The sequence below is a fragment of the Orycteropus afer genome, unplaced genomic scaffold (assembly GCF_000298275.1).
Source record: "Orycteropus afer afer isolate SDZICR_OR568_19922 unplaced genomic scaffold, OryAfe1.0 scaffold00207, whole genome shotgun sequence".
In the NCBI taxonomy this organism is placed as follows: domain Eukaryota; kingdom Metazoa; phylum Chordata; class Mammalia; order Tubulidentata; family Orycteropodidae; genus Orycteropus; species Orycteropus afer.
The window spans coordinates 2,769,603-2,785,490 of NW_006921794.1; the positions used below are offsets into that span (position 1 = coordinate 2,769,603).

General features: G+C 42.6%; 1 protein-coding gene across 1 annotated transcript in view; it reads left to right on the forward strand.

Moving 5' to 3' along the window:
• VWA8 (von Willebrand factor A domain containing 8) overlaps positions 1-5,346 on the forward strand; it is a 751,729-nt gene extending 746,383 nt beyond the window's left edge. The window contains exons 43-45 of the mRNA XM_007948177.1: positions 1,940-2,038; positions 3,091-3,329; positions 5,238-5,346. Of these exons, the coding sequence (XP_007946368.1) occupies positions 1,940-2,038; positions 3,091-3,329; positions 5,238-5,346 (447 nt within the window). The remainder of the gene's footprint in view (positions 1-1,939; positions 2,039-3,090; positions 3,330-5,237) is intronic.
• Positions 5,347-15,888: the final 10,542 nt, after the last annotated feature.

Sequence of the window (15,888 nt, forward strand, 5' to 3'; positions counted from 1 at the left end):
TTTTTTTCACCTAATTGGAGAAGAGAATAGATGGGAAGTGAATGAGCCTGAAATTTATTTGCCTTTGTTAAGAAATATACCTCCATCTGTCTGCACTTCTCTTTGGCTATATATTGAGTAACTCTGACCAAAAACAGTCCAAAGAGTTGGAGATGTCTATTCCTACATAAGAAATGACCACAAACATAGTAGCTTAAAACAATCCCCATTAATTAGCTCATAGTTCCACTGGCAACACTGGGAATGGGGGGGTGCAGACCACACTGGGTGACACTGTCAGATGGAGTAAGACCAAAACGACTGGCTATAGAATTTCTGTGCAGTGCTCCAGCAGAGATATCCCTGGAGTTGGGAGCTCTGGTGGCATAGTGCCTGAGGCATCTGACTGCTAACCAGAAGTCTGGCGGTTCAAACCCACCAGCCACTCCTCCGAAGGAAGGTTGGGCAATCTACTTCCACAGTGATATTGCCTTGGACACCCAAGGAGGGGTCACTACGAGTTGGATCTGGCTCAACAGCAGTGAGTAATATGCTTAGGTCAGAGCTGTCATTATTACACAATTACAAGGAAGCTTCACATCACATGGTTTCATCTGAAGGAGCTGTAAGCACGTGCTGTTGTTTTCATTGCTCCTGGTGTTTTTATAGTCTGATTTTGTCAGATTTTCTGGTGTTTTAGTTACAATATTGTGGTAATTGGTATCTATGAACCAATATCAATAACTCTTTTGAGAATGAAATAGTGATTAAAGGAAAAGGAAAAAAAGCAAAACAAGGTTTCTGCTCAGTTACTAATAATGTAACTAATAATGTACTTCAGTGTAGAAAGATTTTACAAAACAATTTTGTTAGTATTTGTACAGTATAAGAAATATTACATTTAAGTAATTTACAACTCTATCACATATTATTCTATGATTACAGTTGATAATAAGTGTTGCTAAGGATTCTGTGTGGTCTGGTATAGGAGGAAGCCCATGGTGGGGGTGGGGTGTGACACCATGATTACTGCACTGGGTGACACCAACCCTGGTGATGCCACTGCATAGTACTGTAGGTCAAAAGCCTGGGCAGACTCAATTGTATGCCCTGCTTAGGGCCTTGCAAGGTCAAAATCAGGATGTTGGCTGAGCTAAGTTCTTACTTGAGGGTCTGGGGGCAAATCTGCTTCCAGCCTTATCCAGGTTGTTGGCAGAATTCAGTTTTTTGTGGTTGTAGGACTGAGATACCTATTTCCTTGTTGGCTTGGCCAGGTGTCACCTCAGATCCTAGAGGCTACTCTCAAGTCCTTGCCCTATGGCCCACTCCATCTCAGCCATGAGCAGCCTCTCTCATGTTAAAGCCCTGTCACACTTCAAATCTGTCTTTCTTTTCTATTACCAGCGTGAAAAATTCTCCCTACTTTCCAAGGGCTTATGTGGTTAGGTTAGGTTCACCCAGATAATCTCCCTTTTGAATAACCCAAAGTCAACTGATTAGTAACTTTACATCTTCAAAATCGTTTTTGCTCCATAAGGTAAATAATCACATGAGTGATGTCCTATCATATTTACAGGGCTTGCTCACACCTAAGGTGGGGGGATTATATAGAAGGTGTACACCAGGGGACAGGAATCTGCCTACCCCTATGTATGGATATATAATTTATAAAATAGAAAATATCTACTGAATGATAAGAATGGAAGTTTTGGCAGCCCATGAAGCCCTCATCACACTTGCAACCTTCTACTGGAATGCAGAGGTCACAGAAGAGGAGGAATCAGAAGTGAATGAACCTAAAATGTGTTTGCCTTGGTAATAAGGCAAACATTTGTCTCTCTGCACTTCTCTATGGTCATATGTTGGGCACCTTTGAGCAAAAACAGCCCAGATGGTTGGAGATTTATTGATCCCATGACAGTTCTTTAGGGGAATCTAACTCTGATTCTCTTGCCTGTAGTATGACATCGTTGGACACTCTGGAGATGGCTACAACATTAACCTGGTTCCAATGAACAAAATCCCCAAGGACAACAAACAAAGACTAGAAATTCTCAAGGTAAATTCACTCAATTATCTCTGTATTCTGAAAAAATCTATCAGATTAGATAAATTATCTCCTAGGCACTAAAAAGATTCACTGAAGAAACAGCAGATGCAGGAGTTTCTGTTTTGCAAACCTTTAGGCTCCCATCATGCCTAAAATGAGAAAACAGCCATTCATGTCTAAAATCCTTCTCTCTCCTATACAAAATGTAAACTTTGTTCCCCACATGTTTTCTGGATAGTCAATATGTTATCCATATTCTACAATTTGGGTCCTCTCCTATGTACTATAAAGGAGCTCTGGTGGTGTAGTGCCTAAGGCACTTGACTGCTAACCAGAAGGTTGGCAGTTCAAAAACCTACCAGCCATTCTACAGAAGGAAGACAGGGCAATCTACTTCCATTAAGACTTACTGCCTTGGAAACCCAATGGGGGTCGCTATGAGTCAGAATCAACTCAATAGCAGTGGGTTTGTTTTTGTTATGTCCTATACAGTTCTTTTCAGCCTATAGATATTTCAAAAGAAGAAAAAGAATGATTCCTTTGAGGATTCTCTAACCCCAATTCTATGTGTTTCTCAGTATTTTCCAATGATAAATTGAATTTCTTAGGCTTAGGTCTGCAACAGAAACAAACACACCATCATTTAAGTAAATCTTCCCCACTGCTATTGATGTGAATATGTTTAATAATATTGTCCTGTTTATTGGAAATTCAACTTTAGTCCTTATTTTCCTCCTGTACCATCTTCATCCTCCATTAGTGATACCAAGTTTTATATTTTCTCACACTAAATGGCAGCTTAAATTGAAAAGTAAGTGCCAACAGGGATAGTTGAGAAATGCTAACTGTTTCTCATGAAAGTCTATACCAAATACAAGTATCACCAGGTGCTGTTGTCACTCTGATGTGCAAATTAAATAGAACTCACTCAGATACTTTCATTCATGTGTGACATTGGTATTTGTGCATTCTCATAGTCAGTAGAAAAATTGTCATGTTTCCTGAAAAGAAGTTTCTCAGCTGTGGCTTTTGTGCACACACTTTTGTGCTCTTGCCCCCAGACAATGTACGCCCATGCTCAGTTCTGCATGAGTGGGGACCATACGTTAGAGGGGACAAAACACGCCATCCAGGAAATTGCTAAAGAAGAAGCCGACGAGTACTTTGTCATAGTCTTGAGTGATGCAAACCTGTCACGATATGGAATACATCCTGAGAAGTTTGCCCAGATCCTGACAAGCAACCCGCAAGTCAATGCTTTTGCCATTTTTATTGGATCCTTAGGTGATCAAGCAACCAGGTAAGTGTCATTTCAGAATGTGATAGAATACAGATACTTGAGTACCTGACATGACATTTCAAGGGCTTGGCATGGTGAGGGCCATTAGGGAAATGGAGGTAAAACAGAAACCCTAGTCACTCCCTCAGGTTGAAAGGATATGATGTTCTAGCTTATAGTTGGACAAGCAGTAATAATTTTAAATTAATTATTTTTCATTTATATTTAAACCAGTAATAGAACAGTAAGTTGGTTTGTCCACTAATAAATTATAGTATTTTATATACTTGGTACTTTATATCAAGTTCCCAAACTCATTTCTAATCAGTTCATGTTCAAATCATACTCGAGTAACAAACATCTACTATTATAATAATAGATTGTGTGTGTGTGTGTGTGTGTGTGTGTCCTTTCTTTTTGGGAGACACAGCTAACCCAGGTGAAACACTTAACACTTGGAGACCATGTAAGAGAGTATATATTACAAGACCTACACTGTAAATACTCTTCAGTGGAGAAATTTATGGTCAGACAATAAATACCACTGTGGATGACCTAAAAAGAGAGATCTGGAAATACTTTCTTTGCTCAAACTCACTGACGTTTATCGTTTGGGATTACAAACAAAGAGCTCATGGTTTTTCTCTGCTTAAGATACCTGTGAGAATCAGAAAGCATAAGTGAAAGTCTTATCTCTTCTGAAAAAAGTTCCCTGCCTGAACCACAGAGGACCAGAAACCTTTTCATCTCTTTTACCTGTCACTCCCTGTGGTAGACCGACTGCCATCGAGTTGAAGTCTAGTCCTATAAACAGACCAGGACCAGCTTTAGTCTCTAAAATGCTAACTATGCCTTCCCACTTGCTATAGGGTTGCAGAGTAAGGTTGAGACTAGACTTCCTATCATGTACTTACAGGAGCTTTTTTTGCAAACAATCTCTACATTTGTCTCAGTTTCACATGTTAGCCTCTTCTGGAACCTTGGTGTCCTTGAAAACTCAAACCAAACCTTCTGTGTCCAGATCCTCAACACCAGCTCAGTCCAAGCTCAGTGAACGCTGGTGGAGCTGAAATGACTATTTTGTCTTTCTAGTGAACAGATCCTGTTTGAATACTTAAGAAAGCACAATAATACCCTTGTGGTTTCCTAGGGAAATGGTCCAACATCCACTGGCAGAAGATACGTTGCCGAATTAGCTGGTCTACTGGCCATGCCAAATGTATGATACGACACAGGATGGTGGACTTTTATTAAATGTCATTTCAAAACCAAACTTTGTTGGCACAATGAAAGGAGGCCTTCTTTTAGATAGAACTGTGTCTTGTAGATTCATTGCCTTCAAAAATGGCCCTTTGTTCAAAAGGATAAATTGACATTTAAAAAATTACCATAAGCCTATCTAACCTCAGTGTCATAGAAGCAGCAATTGGATAATACAGATTGCATTTCACATTGCGTAATGTGGAAAAAAAAGACTAAGAGAGCAAGAACCACTTGGGGTTTGGCGGGCAACGATTTTGAAAGCCTCTTTTCTAAGGAAGGAAAAGAGCTTAGAAGTGCAGTGTGAGGCCAACACGTTCACTGGACCCAGGTGAGCTAATCCCACATTGGTCCCTGAGGCTCTGTTCTGCCCAGAGAATACAAAATACCAGGAAATGACATTCATAAAAGGGAGAAAAATCTTTTCACACTAACCAACATTGGCTGAAAAGATCCTTCTTTCAGTTCACTGCGTCCCTCCCAGTTGTTCTTCCAAGGCTTTCATTGCCTAGTGACAGCCAATTGAATTGCAGGCAACCAGCAAGGTATTAGAAAGTAAAAACTTCCTTTCCTAAGAAACCATTTGGACCCTGTGGTTTGCAGGGGCAGGGCAAGGATGGGGAGCCTCAATTTGCAATGGTAATTTTCTTTCCCTTTCCATCCTGGCAGGCTTCAGAGAACTTTACCAGCAGGCCGGTCTTTCATTGCCATGGATACCAAGGACATCCCTCAGATTTTGCAACAGATCTTCACCTCCACCATGTTGTCAAGTGTTTAAGAAGTGCCCTTCCTTGCCCCCAGTGACCCCAGTATCTGAAATAAGATATGAATAGAGCACTCTGAAGGAAAGAAGACCTCTGGACACTGGGCCCATGCAGCGACTATCAGATGATTCTGCCACTCCTGGGTCAGCTAAAGCTTAACTTGCTCAGTAATCAGAATTCAGAAAAGCAGCCAGAGGGGAACCTTGATTTCGAAGGCAGTAGAGGAAGTGGGTTGACCTGCATTCTATAAAACGTCAGGGTTAAAGGAAGGTAGTTTAAGAACTATGGTGCTGGGTCTGTTTCTAGAAACCCAGGCACAGAAAAGACCTTGCTTTTGGCTTACTGGTCATCTGGGAAAACAGAAGTGGCCCCATCAAATAAAGCCTTTGGGGCCACATTTTAACATTCACATACAAGTCTGTGCAAACCTCCCCCAAACTGCTCCTGTCCGATAGTTGTTTTTATTTTCTCCCCCACTCTGTACTGCTCAGAAAATAATGACTATATGGTATTTAACCCTCTGACAGCCTTCTAGCAGCAGTATTTTATAAAAGGTTGGGTGTTCTCGATAATTCCATTTTCTTGGCCAAAACCAAAAGGAATCAAAGGATCCTTAGTTTACCTCCCCACATGACTTTTTAAACCAAAACCCACTGCCATCGATTGGGTTCCCTCTCATAAAAAGCCAGTTCTCCATGCTGCCAGGGTGGGAGGATAACGGGTGTCTTGTCTCCCTATTTCTTCTTCCAGATCTTCTAGAAGTTTACATTATTCCATTTTGGTATCCATGATGTAATACTCAAAGCAACAATTGCTTACAAGAAAAAAAAATAGTCACTGAGAGTATTGACATAAAAATTAATTAGTGCAAAGTAAAAACAAGACAGTATGTTTGAACTGAATGGTAATTGGATACTCCTTAGCTGTCAAAAATACATTTTTTTCCAAGCCTCATTCTTTTTCTTTCCCAGCATACCTTATTCCCACCCAATTGGCTGTCTTTTATTTATCAAAAGACTCAGTGTCACTTTGTTTAAAATCAAATGCTTCAGCGGAGTCAACCTCTTCTAAGCATGTAATAAAACGCTCTTCTTCGTCATGGATGGCAAAGTCGACAGACTGGTGCACCAGTGTGTGTGTGCATTCTTATGAGGCGCTGGGAAAACTAGTCTTGTGAGTAATGTTACCTCATTCACCCATACGTGTTGAAATTGCACAGATTCATAATGTCTTTTTAATTAATTATAGGACAGAAGAAACAATAACACCCATTGGCCCCACCACCCCGTCTCCCTATCATTAACTATCAAATAATCAAAGCAATCAGTTACTAATGTAGTGTTATCAGAGAGTTCACATGGCTTGTCATGTTTTTCTAGCCAATGCTTGCTATGCATATAGACTTGTCCAGTGATGCAAGCAATTTCAATCCAGTAAGGCACTTGACTGCTAACCAGAAGGCTAGTGGTTCAAACCCACCAACCACTCCTCAGAAGGTAGATTGATCTACTTCCATACTAATGTTGTTGTTGTTATGTGCCATTGAGTCGGACCTGACTCATAGCAACCCTCCTTGGGTTGCTGAGGCAGTATCACTACAGAAGTAGATTGCCTAGCCTTCTTTCCGAGGAGTGGCTGGCAGGTTTGAACCACCAGCCTTCTGGTTAACAGTCAAGTGCCTTAGGTACTATGCTACCAGAGCTCCTTCCATAGTGATACCACCTTGGAAACCCAAGGGGAGGGGTCTCTATGAGTGGGATCCAACTCGACAGCACATAAAAACAACAACAGCAACAACAAGAAGTATCTTTAAAAGAAGCCCTGGTGGAACAGTGGTTAAATGCTCAGTTTCTAACCGAAAGGTCAGCAGTTTGAACCCACCAGCCGCTTCAAGGGAGAAAGACGAGTCAGTCAACTTCCATAAAGATTGCAGCCTTGGAAACCTTATGGGGCAGTTCTACTCTGTCCCATAAGGTCACTGTGAATCAAAATCAACTTGACAGCACTTGGTTTAAATACCTTTAAAAATGTAACTACAGTGATAATAATATTATTATTAACAACAGCAGTCAACTTGGGTGCCATCAAGTTGATTTTCAGCTCATGGCAACTCCATGTGACAGAGTTGCATTGCACCGTAAGGTTCTCTTGGATGTAATCTTTACAGGAGCAGATCACCAGGTCTCTCTCCCATGGAGAGCTGTTGGGTGGATTCACACAGCCAACTTTTCGGTTGGCAGATAAGTGCTAAGCCACTGCACCACCAGAACTCCTTGTTGTTGTTGTTGTTTTGTGTCGTGGAGTCAGACCCTACTCATAGCGACCCCTCCTTGGGTTTCCGAGGTGGTATCACTACAGAAGTAGATAGCCCAACCTTCCTTCCGAGGAGTGGCTGGTGGTTTTGAACCGCCAGCCTTCTGGTTAGCAGTCAAGTGCCTTAGGCACTATGCTACCAGAGCTCCTAGCCAGGTGATAAGCTGTGTCATCACACAATCTTCCACTCCATCCTCACAACAGTGCACGTACAATAGGTATTTTTGACCTTATAGATAAACCAAGACTCAGAACTAAGTCACTTTCCCAAGATCTCTGATACTATGCGATTGACTTAATTATTTAAGTCAATTAGCATGTTGATTTTACAGAAAAAGAGACTAAGACTTTGCAAAATTCAAACAAATAGCCCAGCTTGCACAGGCGGAGACAGAGCTGGAATTCAAACTCCAAATGCTTTAGTGGCTGTGCTAGGGCTGTGCTTGGGCTGTGCCCCTCGCCCCACATCACACTTAAAACCTAGATATTGAGTTCTTGTTGCCTTTTTCTCTTTTCTCCCAGTGCTCTTTCTGTTCTTGTAAACTGACCGCATTCTGTAGTGAAGTCTTCCTCTCCCATCTTATACTCAGAAGCGCAGAAAAGTGAGGGCCAAGGAGCTGGGTATGACTGGGGGCACTTCTGACCTCTCCTTCCTGGACCCTGCAGAGAGCTGAGGGTGCCTGTCCACGTGGCCCCTCGAGGTGCCCACGCCTGAGGACCACTGCCCCGGAAGCCTTTAGACATTGAATCCAGAGTGGCTGATTAAAGGAACAGCCTTTTAACAAATCGTCACCATGCATAACTAACTACCTACCTGAGTAAGCAGAAGCCATTTTTAAAAAACACATGGAAAGAATGTTCTCAAGTAATTTAGTTTCCCCTTCCCCACTGACCAGACATCCTTTGCATTTTTTTTTTTCAAATACTATAATGTGTAACCCCTGGCTTTTCTTATTTGTAAAAAGGGGGAAGGATGGTGGGGGTGGGACTTGGAGAGTGAGAAGATGAAGGGTTTATTTCTACTTCTCACAGTACCTAAGAAGTCTGTGTGTTTATTATTAAATGTGCTTAATTATTGGCCTCTCCAAGCTGTTCCCAGGCCCTTCTTAGGTCCAGGAGGTTATAATAAATGCATTGTGTGCCTCAGGGGGGTTCCATTGAAAGGAGTCTAAACCCTGGCTCCACAGTGAGCACATGTAATTCTGAGAAGGTTCATTGTTACCCATGAGGGGCCAGGAGGAATGAATGTTATGAATAGCTGCAGTATAGATGGGTATTCCCCCAGAATCCTTTGTGCACCCCAACAAGATGACCTCATCCCAGATGGGGCAGCTCGTGCCCAGCCACAAGCAGCAGATGAGAGCAGAAGTACTTGAGCCCATCAGATGTTCTGAATGAATCATTTACTTCTTTACCCTACACCCTTTCCTGTGAACTGTCAGAGGAGGAGAAATCTGTCAATGTCAGCAAGACTTCCTCTAAACAAACTCTAGGGCTTTGAAAGCCATTTACAAGTAGTTTTCTGTAGACAGCATTGTTAGTGTTCCTGAAAGGCCAGCTCCAGCGGTTTCAACGCTCTTGCCACCTGGCTCCTTCCTGTCCCTGCGGGTCAGACAAAATTAAATTCCTCCTGGAGTTGAGCAGAGAGATACAGGCTGATGGAACAACAAGAATGGTTTTCTCCCAATATGTTTTCAGCACTAACAATTATAAGAAATATTCCACAAATTCTAGGCTGGTTTCTCTCGCCAAGACAATGTCTTCTAAAACAGCGTCTCAGGAATAATCAACTGTCCACTTGTATTTAGTAAATTAAACACAACTTTTTCATCTCACTATGAAATATAATGCCTACTTTTTTTTTTGGAAAATGACTCTAGTATCATACATAGCATTATAAAATATTCAGATGAAGTATAATTTGCTACCAATTTCTGGTCAGTTATAAAGTTCCTACCTATTGACTTTTCTTTATGTTTTTTCTCCAACTTGCTATTGTCAAAAACATTACTGGTAATGGAAAAAAAGGAATTCCAATTTTCCATCTTACAGTGGGCAGAATTTATAAACTCTGGGTAGAATTGTCCCTGAGTGGTGCAAATGGTTAACGTGCATGCTGCTAACCCAAAGGTCGGAGGTTTGAATCCATCTAGCAGTGGTCGGACAATCTACTTCTGTAGTGATACTGCCTCGGAAACCCAAGGAGGGGTCACTATCAGTCAGGTCTGACTTGACAGCACATAACAACAACAACAACAACAGATGTGCTCAGAAGAAAGGCCTGATGACCTACTTCTGGAAGCTCATTGCCCCTGACAACCCTGTGGAGCGCAGCTCTACTCAGCTACACGTGGAATTGACTCTGCAAAAATTGGTGTGGGTTTTTGGTTTTAGGTAGTGAGTAGAAAGGAGGTTCTAGACAATAATTGGAAGCTCTGATAGCATAGTGGCTAAGGCACTTGACTGCTAACCAGAAGGCTGACGGTTCAAACCCACCAGCCACTCCTCGGAAGGAAGGTTGGGCAATCTAAGGAAGGTTGGGCAATCTACTTCCGTAGTGATGTTGTTGTTGTTAAGTGCCATTGAGTCGTTTCCAACTCATAGCGACCCCATGCACAGCAGAACGAAACACTGCCCGATCCCGCGCCAGCCCCACAATCCCTGCTATACTGCCTCGGAAACCCAAGGAGGGGTCACTATGAGTCAGGTCCGACTCAACAGCACACAACAACAACAACAGGCAATTATTAACTGCCTTTATAAACTTGGGCTAGTCGCTCTGTACATCACCAAATGATCCATAACTAAAGCTACAGTCCTGTGTTTTTACATCTCATTCAGGGAACTGACTTTGTCCCTTGTGTTCCTCACAAGAGCCACATAATTTCCTTGTAACTTTTGTCCCCAGAACTCTGAACATATATTAGGGGGTGGTAACCATTCCCGGGTTGTACAGAGGAGTTTGACACCTATAGCAGGTGTCCTAACAGAATAGTGTTACTGACAGAATATGGCTTTTCAAAATTATGCAAGTGACATTAGAGTTGCATAAGAGGGGTTTTCCCCCTGTCAGCTGAATAGATATGTCTGTTGGACAGTAATGTACATTTACAAGCTTTCTGCCCATCATCTCTTACCCTGCTGCCTTAAAATACAATAACGTATCTGCTGATCTGCACAGTGGCAATCAAAAAGGATCAGGAATTGGGAAACTACTGTGTGCCCAGAATGAGGGCTGACCTTTTGGGCCGAAGCTGAACAATGCACAATTGTTTTGTTTTTCATTGTTAAGTCCTAGTAAACAAAAATCTCCTCTAAAAGGGGGGCAGAGGGAATGCTTGCCAAGCAGAGAGCTTCAGTTGAGAATGACTTGACCCTCTTTTGAGACTAAGCACTGTCCAGGGCTTTAACCTTCAAACAGAAGCCACGTCTCTTCTTAAACCACCACGCATGTTGGCTTTGGAATGCCAGGGTTACATAATTGTAAAACCGAGTGGTGTTTGTGGTATTTGGCCACTCGGAACAAAGTGTGACCACATTTTTAAGGTGGTTTGGAGCCAGGGAGTCGAGAGGACATCATGTTCTGCTATAAGACCTCTCACCAAGGGAACATGTAAACTCTTCAGAAGCTGCTGTCCCCTTGTATGGGCCCTCCCTCTCTGCAGACACCAGAGGAGCCATAATATCTCCCTCTTCTCACAGGCTTCACTGGAAATACCTTGGAGCCACCAGACCTTTCCTTAAAAGAACAATCAGAAGCATTTGCCAATAAACTCACACTCCAGAGGTGGTGGGTGTGACCCCAGATGAGTGTTGGAGCATAAAGATTTATTAAAATTCAATGCAGTTCTGGAACATAAGTAATGGTGCTGGATTTTGACCTGGAAATGGAGGGGAATAGTGTTTGTCTGAATATCCTGAAGCAAGTTTGTCTGTACTGCAGGCCAGAATGTGACAAGAAAATAATGAGCCTGCCAAGAGTAATTTGGGTAATTGACCTAATTATTTTATGGTCATACATGAAGCCCTGCTGTGTGAAACTGGAGAAAAATGAGTATATTTACTCAGGACATTGAAGTTAGTTTTCCAGTGCAATATATTTATATCAATAAATACTAATGCTAATTTAGCAAGACTTTGACCATTTCTTCATTCTGGCACTTATTAGGAAATCTTCCAGTGTCAGTACCCCCTGGAATAGAGCAAAGCTAGTTAGAGTTGGTCTCTTTTCTTTACAAGAAATTTTATTGTCTCTGGGTGGCAAAATGATTTGTGCCTATCTACTAAATTAACATTTGGCAGTTCAAACATACCCAGTGGCACTGCAGAAGAAAGTCCTGGCAATCTGCTTCCATAAAGATGACAGCCAAGAAAACTCTGTGGAGCAGTTCTACTCGGTAACACACGGGGTTACCATGAGTCAGAATTGACTCAGCGGCAATAGGTTTTTCAGTTTTGCTTTTTGTTTTATGGCCCATATGAAAGTTTGTCCTGAAGACAGTGGCCCAGAAAGGAACACTGTAGGCCTTGTTGTTGTTGTTGTTATGTGCCATCGAGTCGGCCCCGACTCATAGCGACCCCTCCTTGGGTTTCCGAGGCAGTATCACTACGGAAGTAGGATTGCCCAACCTTCCTTCCGAGGAGTGGCTGGTGGGTTTGAACCGCCAACCTTCTGGTTAGCAGTCAAGTGCTTTAGCCACTATACTACCAGAGCTGTAGGCCTAGTAGCAATCAAATGAGGAAGCATTGGTGGCCAGCCTTGGCTTTGTCTCCCGGGAGTGGTTTCCCATAGATCCCTGGGCTAATCATAGAGTCTGAGGGTCCCACAGGCACCCAAGTCAAGATGCTGAGGTTCTAGGGTGTTTGGCACAATAACAATAAAAAGACAGATAACTGGGTACCAGAGAGCAGCAAGGGCTTAGTTAATGGACACACAGGATGGGAAATAAAGCTCTTTATTTTGTAGCTGGCAAAGATGGGATCTTTACCTGGAAAGTTTCCTTTAGGTCCCTGATGCTTTTAAACAACTCTTTTCAAGCGGATGGAATATGCACGTCCATACATTGCAGGCTCAAATTCAAAGACTTGATGTTAAATATGTAGTGCCGGAGTAAGAAGAACTCCTTTTCTTCTGTATGACCCTCGTGGAAGAAGCAGAGGTGTGCTCTGCAGAGGTGGAAGACTGCAGCAACACCATAGAACCACATGTAAGCAGATAGTCACTTGGCTGCAAGACAGCTCCACGCAGCTGGCCTGGCTCCTTGCCTCCTCTCATCTGAAGTCTGTCTTTGGAGTGGTTTCTCTGTAAAAGGGGCTTCTCTTTGAAAATGCAAATAACCCTGGGAGGTTATCCATCGTGTACATCTTGGTTTGAATTCTTTCATTCACATGCTGTCCTCCTGACCCAGGAGGTGAGGAGGGGCAAGGATGGAGGCCTTTGCAGTTTGGAACATCACCCAAGCAAAGTAGGATGGGCCTGGGACACAGAGAGGGTATCTTTGGGCATAAAAAGCAGCATGAGGGCACAGAGAAATGGGCACATCCATGGGACATTATGTGCCTTGGACTATAGTCTACCTCCACTGCCCTCAGAGTATTCCCAGAAGACTACAGCAGATTTGGATGGTTTGGTGGCTTGCTTTTTCAGAGACACATCCAGACACACATATTTTTACCGTATATGGCATTTGGCTGCTAACCAAAATGTCAGTGGTTAGTACCCACCCACTGCTCCATGAACGAAAGATGAGGTGGTGTGGTAGTTACCTTTGTGTGTCAACTTGGCTGGGCGTGGCTGAGTGGCTGGGCAGCTGGTGGTAGTTATTCCCCATGATGGGACTGGCAATCAACTCCATGGTTGGATCTACCACAAGCAGCTGAGTAGCTGCCTTTGAGATGTGGTCTGCTTCCTGTAATAAGGAGAAGCTTTGGGAATGGTCTCTAGCTTATGACATGCTTGGACCTTGCATGTAGTCATGTCATTGCTCAGCAGCCTGGTATGCTCTGCTAAGTTTGGGACTTATAATGGACTTAAGTTAATGGCCTGCCATGTGGTTTGGTAATATTAGGACTGTGCCTTTATACTTGTCAAACTTGGGACTTCTCAGCCTCAGCAGCCAGCAGCTGTCTGAGTGAAGAAATGCCTCTGGCTCCAATAGGCCAGGAGCTGGAGGCAGAGCCAGACCCCAAAGTTGAGGGGCTTTTATCCAGCCCCTAAAGCCTGGCACTTTGAACTTGGACTTAAAGCCTCCAAATTGTAAGAATAAACTCCTGTTTGATAAGGCCATCCCATTTGTGGTATATTCTTATCAGAGCAGCACTAAGTAACCAGAACAGGTGGTCAGCTTCTGTAAATATTTATAGTCTTGGAAACCCAGTGGGGGTCGCTATGAGATGGAATTGACTCGATGGCAGTGAGTTTAGTTTTGGTTTCTTAACTTAAGAAAACCATCTGCTGGTCTATCATCTGGGTTATCAGTGCAGATAGAGCCTGTATGTTGTTGTAAGCTGCTGTCAAGTTGGCAATCTCAACTCACGGTAACACCATATACAACAGGCCAAAACACTGCCTGGTCCTGTGCTATCCCGTGATGGTTGCAGATCAGACCATTGTGATCCACAGGTCTTCACTGACTGATTTTCAGAAGTGGATCACCAGCTTTTTTCCTAGTCCATCTTGGTCTGGAAATGCCACTGAACCTGTTTAGCATCACAGCAGCACACAAGCCTCCACTGACAGGCAGAGGTGCACTAGCTCAGGATTAAACCCAAGTCTCCCACATTTAACCTAAGAATTCTAGAACTGAACCATCACTGTTATTGTTGTTAGGTGCCATCAAATTAGTTCCAACTCATAGCGACCCTGTATACAACAGAACCAAACACTTCCCTGTCCTGAGCCATCCTCACAATCATTATGTTTGAGTCCACTGTTGCAGCCACTGTGTCAATCCATCTCATTGAGGGTCTTCTTTCTCATTGATCCTGTACATTAGCAAGCATGATGTCCTTCTCCACAGGTTGGTCCTTCCTGATAACATGTCCTAAGTAAGAGAGATAACGTTTTGCAATCCTTACTTCTAAGGAGCATTCTGGCTGTACTTCTTCCAAGACAGGTTTGTTCATTCTTCTAGCAGTCTAAGATTCTTTGCTAATGCCATAATTCAAATGTACCAATACTTCTGTCTTCCTTATTCATTGTCCAGCTTTCACGTGGACTTCGCAGGGATTGAAAATACCCTGGCTTGAGTCAGGTACACTTTAGTCCTCAAAGTGACATCTTTGCTTTTTAACTCTTTTACAGTAGATTTGCCTGATGCAATACATCATTTGATTTCCTGACTACTGCTTCTGTGGGTGTTGATTGTAGATCCAAGTAAAATGAAATCCTTGACAACATCAATCTTTTCTCCATTTATCATGATGTTGCTTATTGGTCCAATTGTGAGGATCTTTGTTTTCTTTATGTTGATGTGTAATCTATAATGAAGGCAGTAGTCTTTGATCTTTATCAGCAAGTGCTTCAAGCCCTTTTTGCTTTTAGCAAGAAAAGCTGTGTCACCTGCATAGTGCAGGTTGTTAATGAGTCTTCCTCCAATCTGAACCCCCATTAAAGGAAGGGATTTCCTGTCTTCATTGAAAGACCACCTTCCCAGAGGAAGGGTAAAAGCCTTTCAACATTGGACATGCACCCCACAGCCCATGGGCAATATCTTTGATGAAGTGAAAAAAATCAGATTTTTTTTTTCTTGCTCTGTTTTCCAAGAGAAAAATGCTTGTCCTATGCTACGGGCCTCTTGAAAGAGAATATACACCGCCAAGAGGCAAGAAGCTCTGTTGGAAGCCTCCTTCCTTCCTTGGTAGAAGCAGGTCTACCCCTCTCTGGGCCCCATCTGAAAGCATGCCATGCCAAGGCTTCTCATGAAAAGCTTTGGAATTTCCAAGCTCCATACTGGTAAGGGCTGAAAGGAGCCTCTTACTCACATGCCTCTCAGCGTGAGTCTCTTAATCTCAAAATCAAAATATTTTCCTTCTGTTGAGTGTGTACTCTTCAATACAGCCTCCTCTGCTCGGGAGTCTTCTGAAGTGTCTATAAGGATCTGTTGTGTAACAGCTTCTAAACACTCTTCAGTAATATTTCCTTAGCACTAAGAAGATAAAGTGCCTCTGAAAAAATGAAAGTGGCTTCCTGAAAAAAGAAAGAAAGCTCTTGATTTTATTTTATTTTATTTTATTTTGATTTG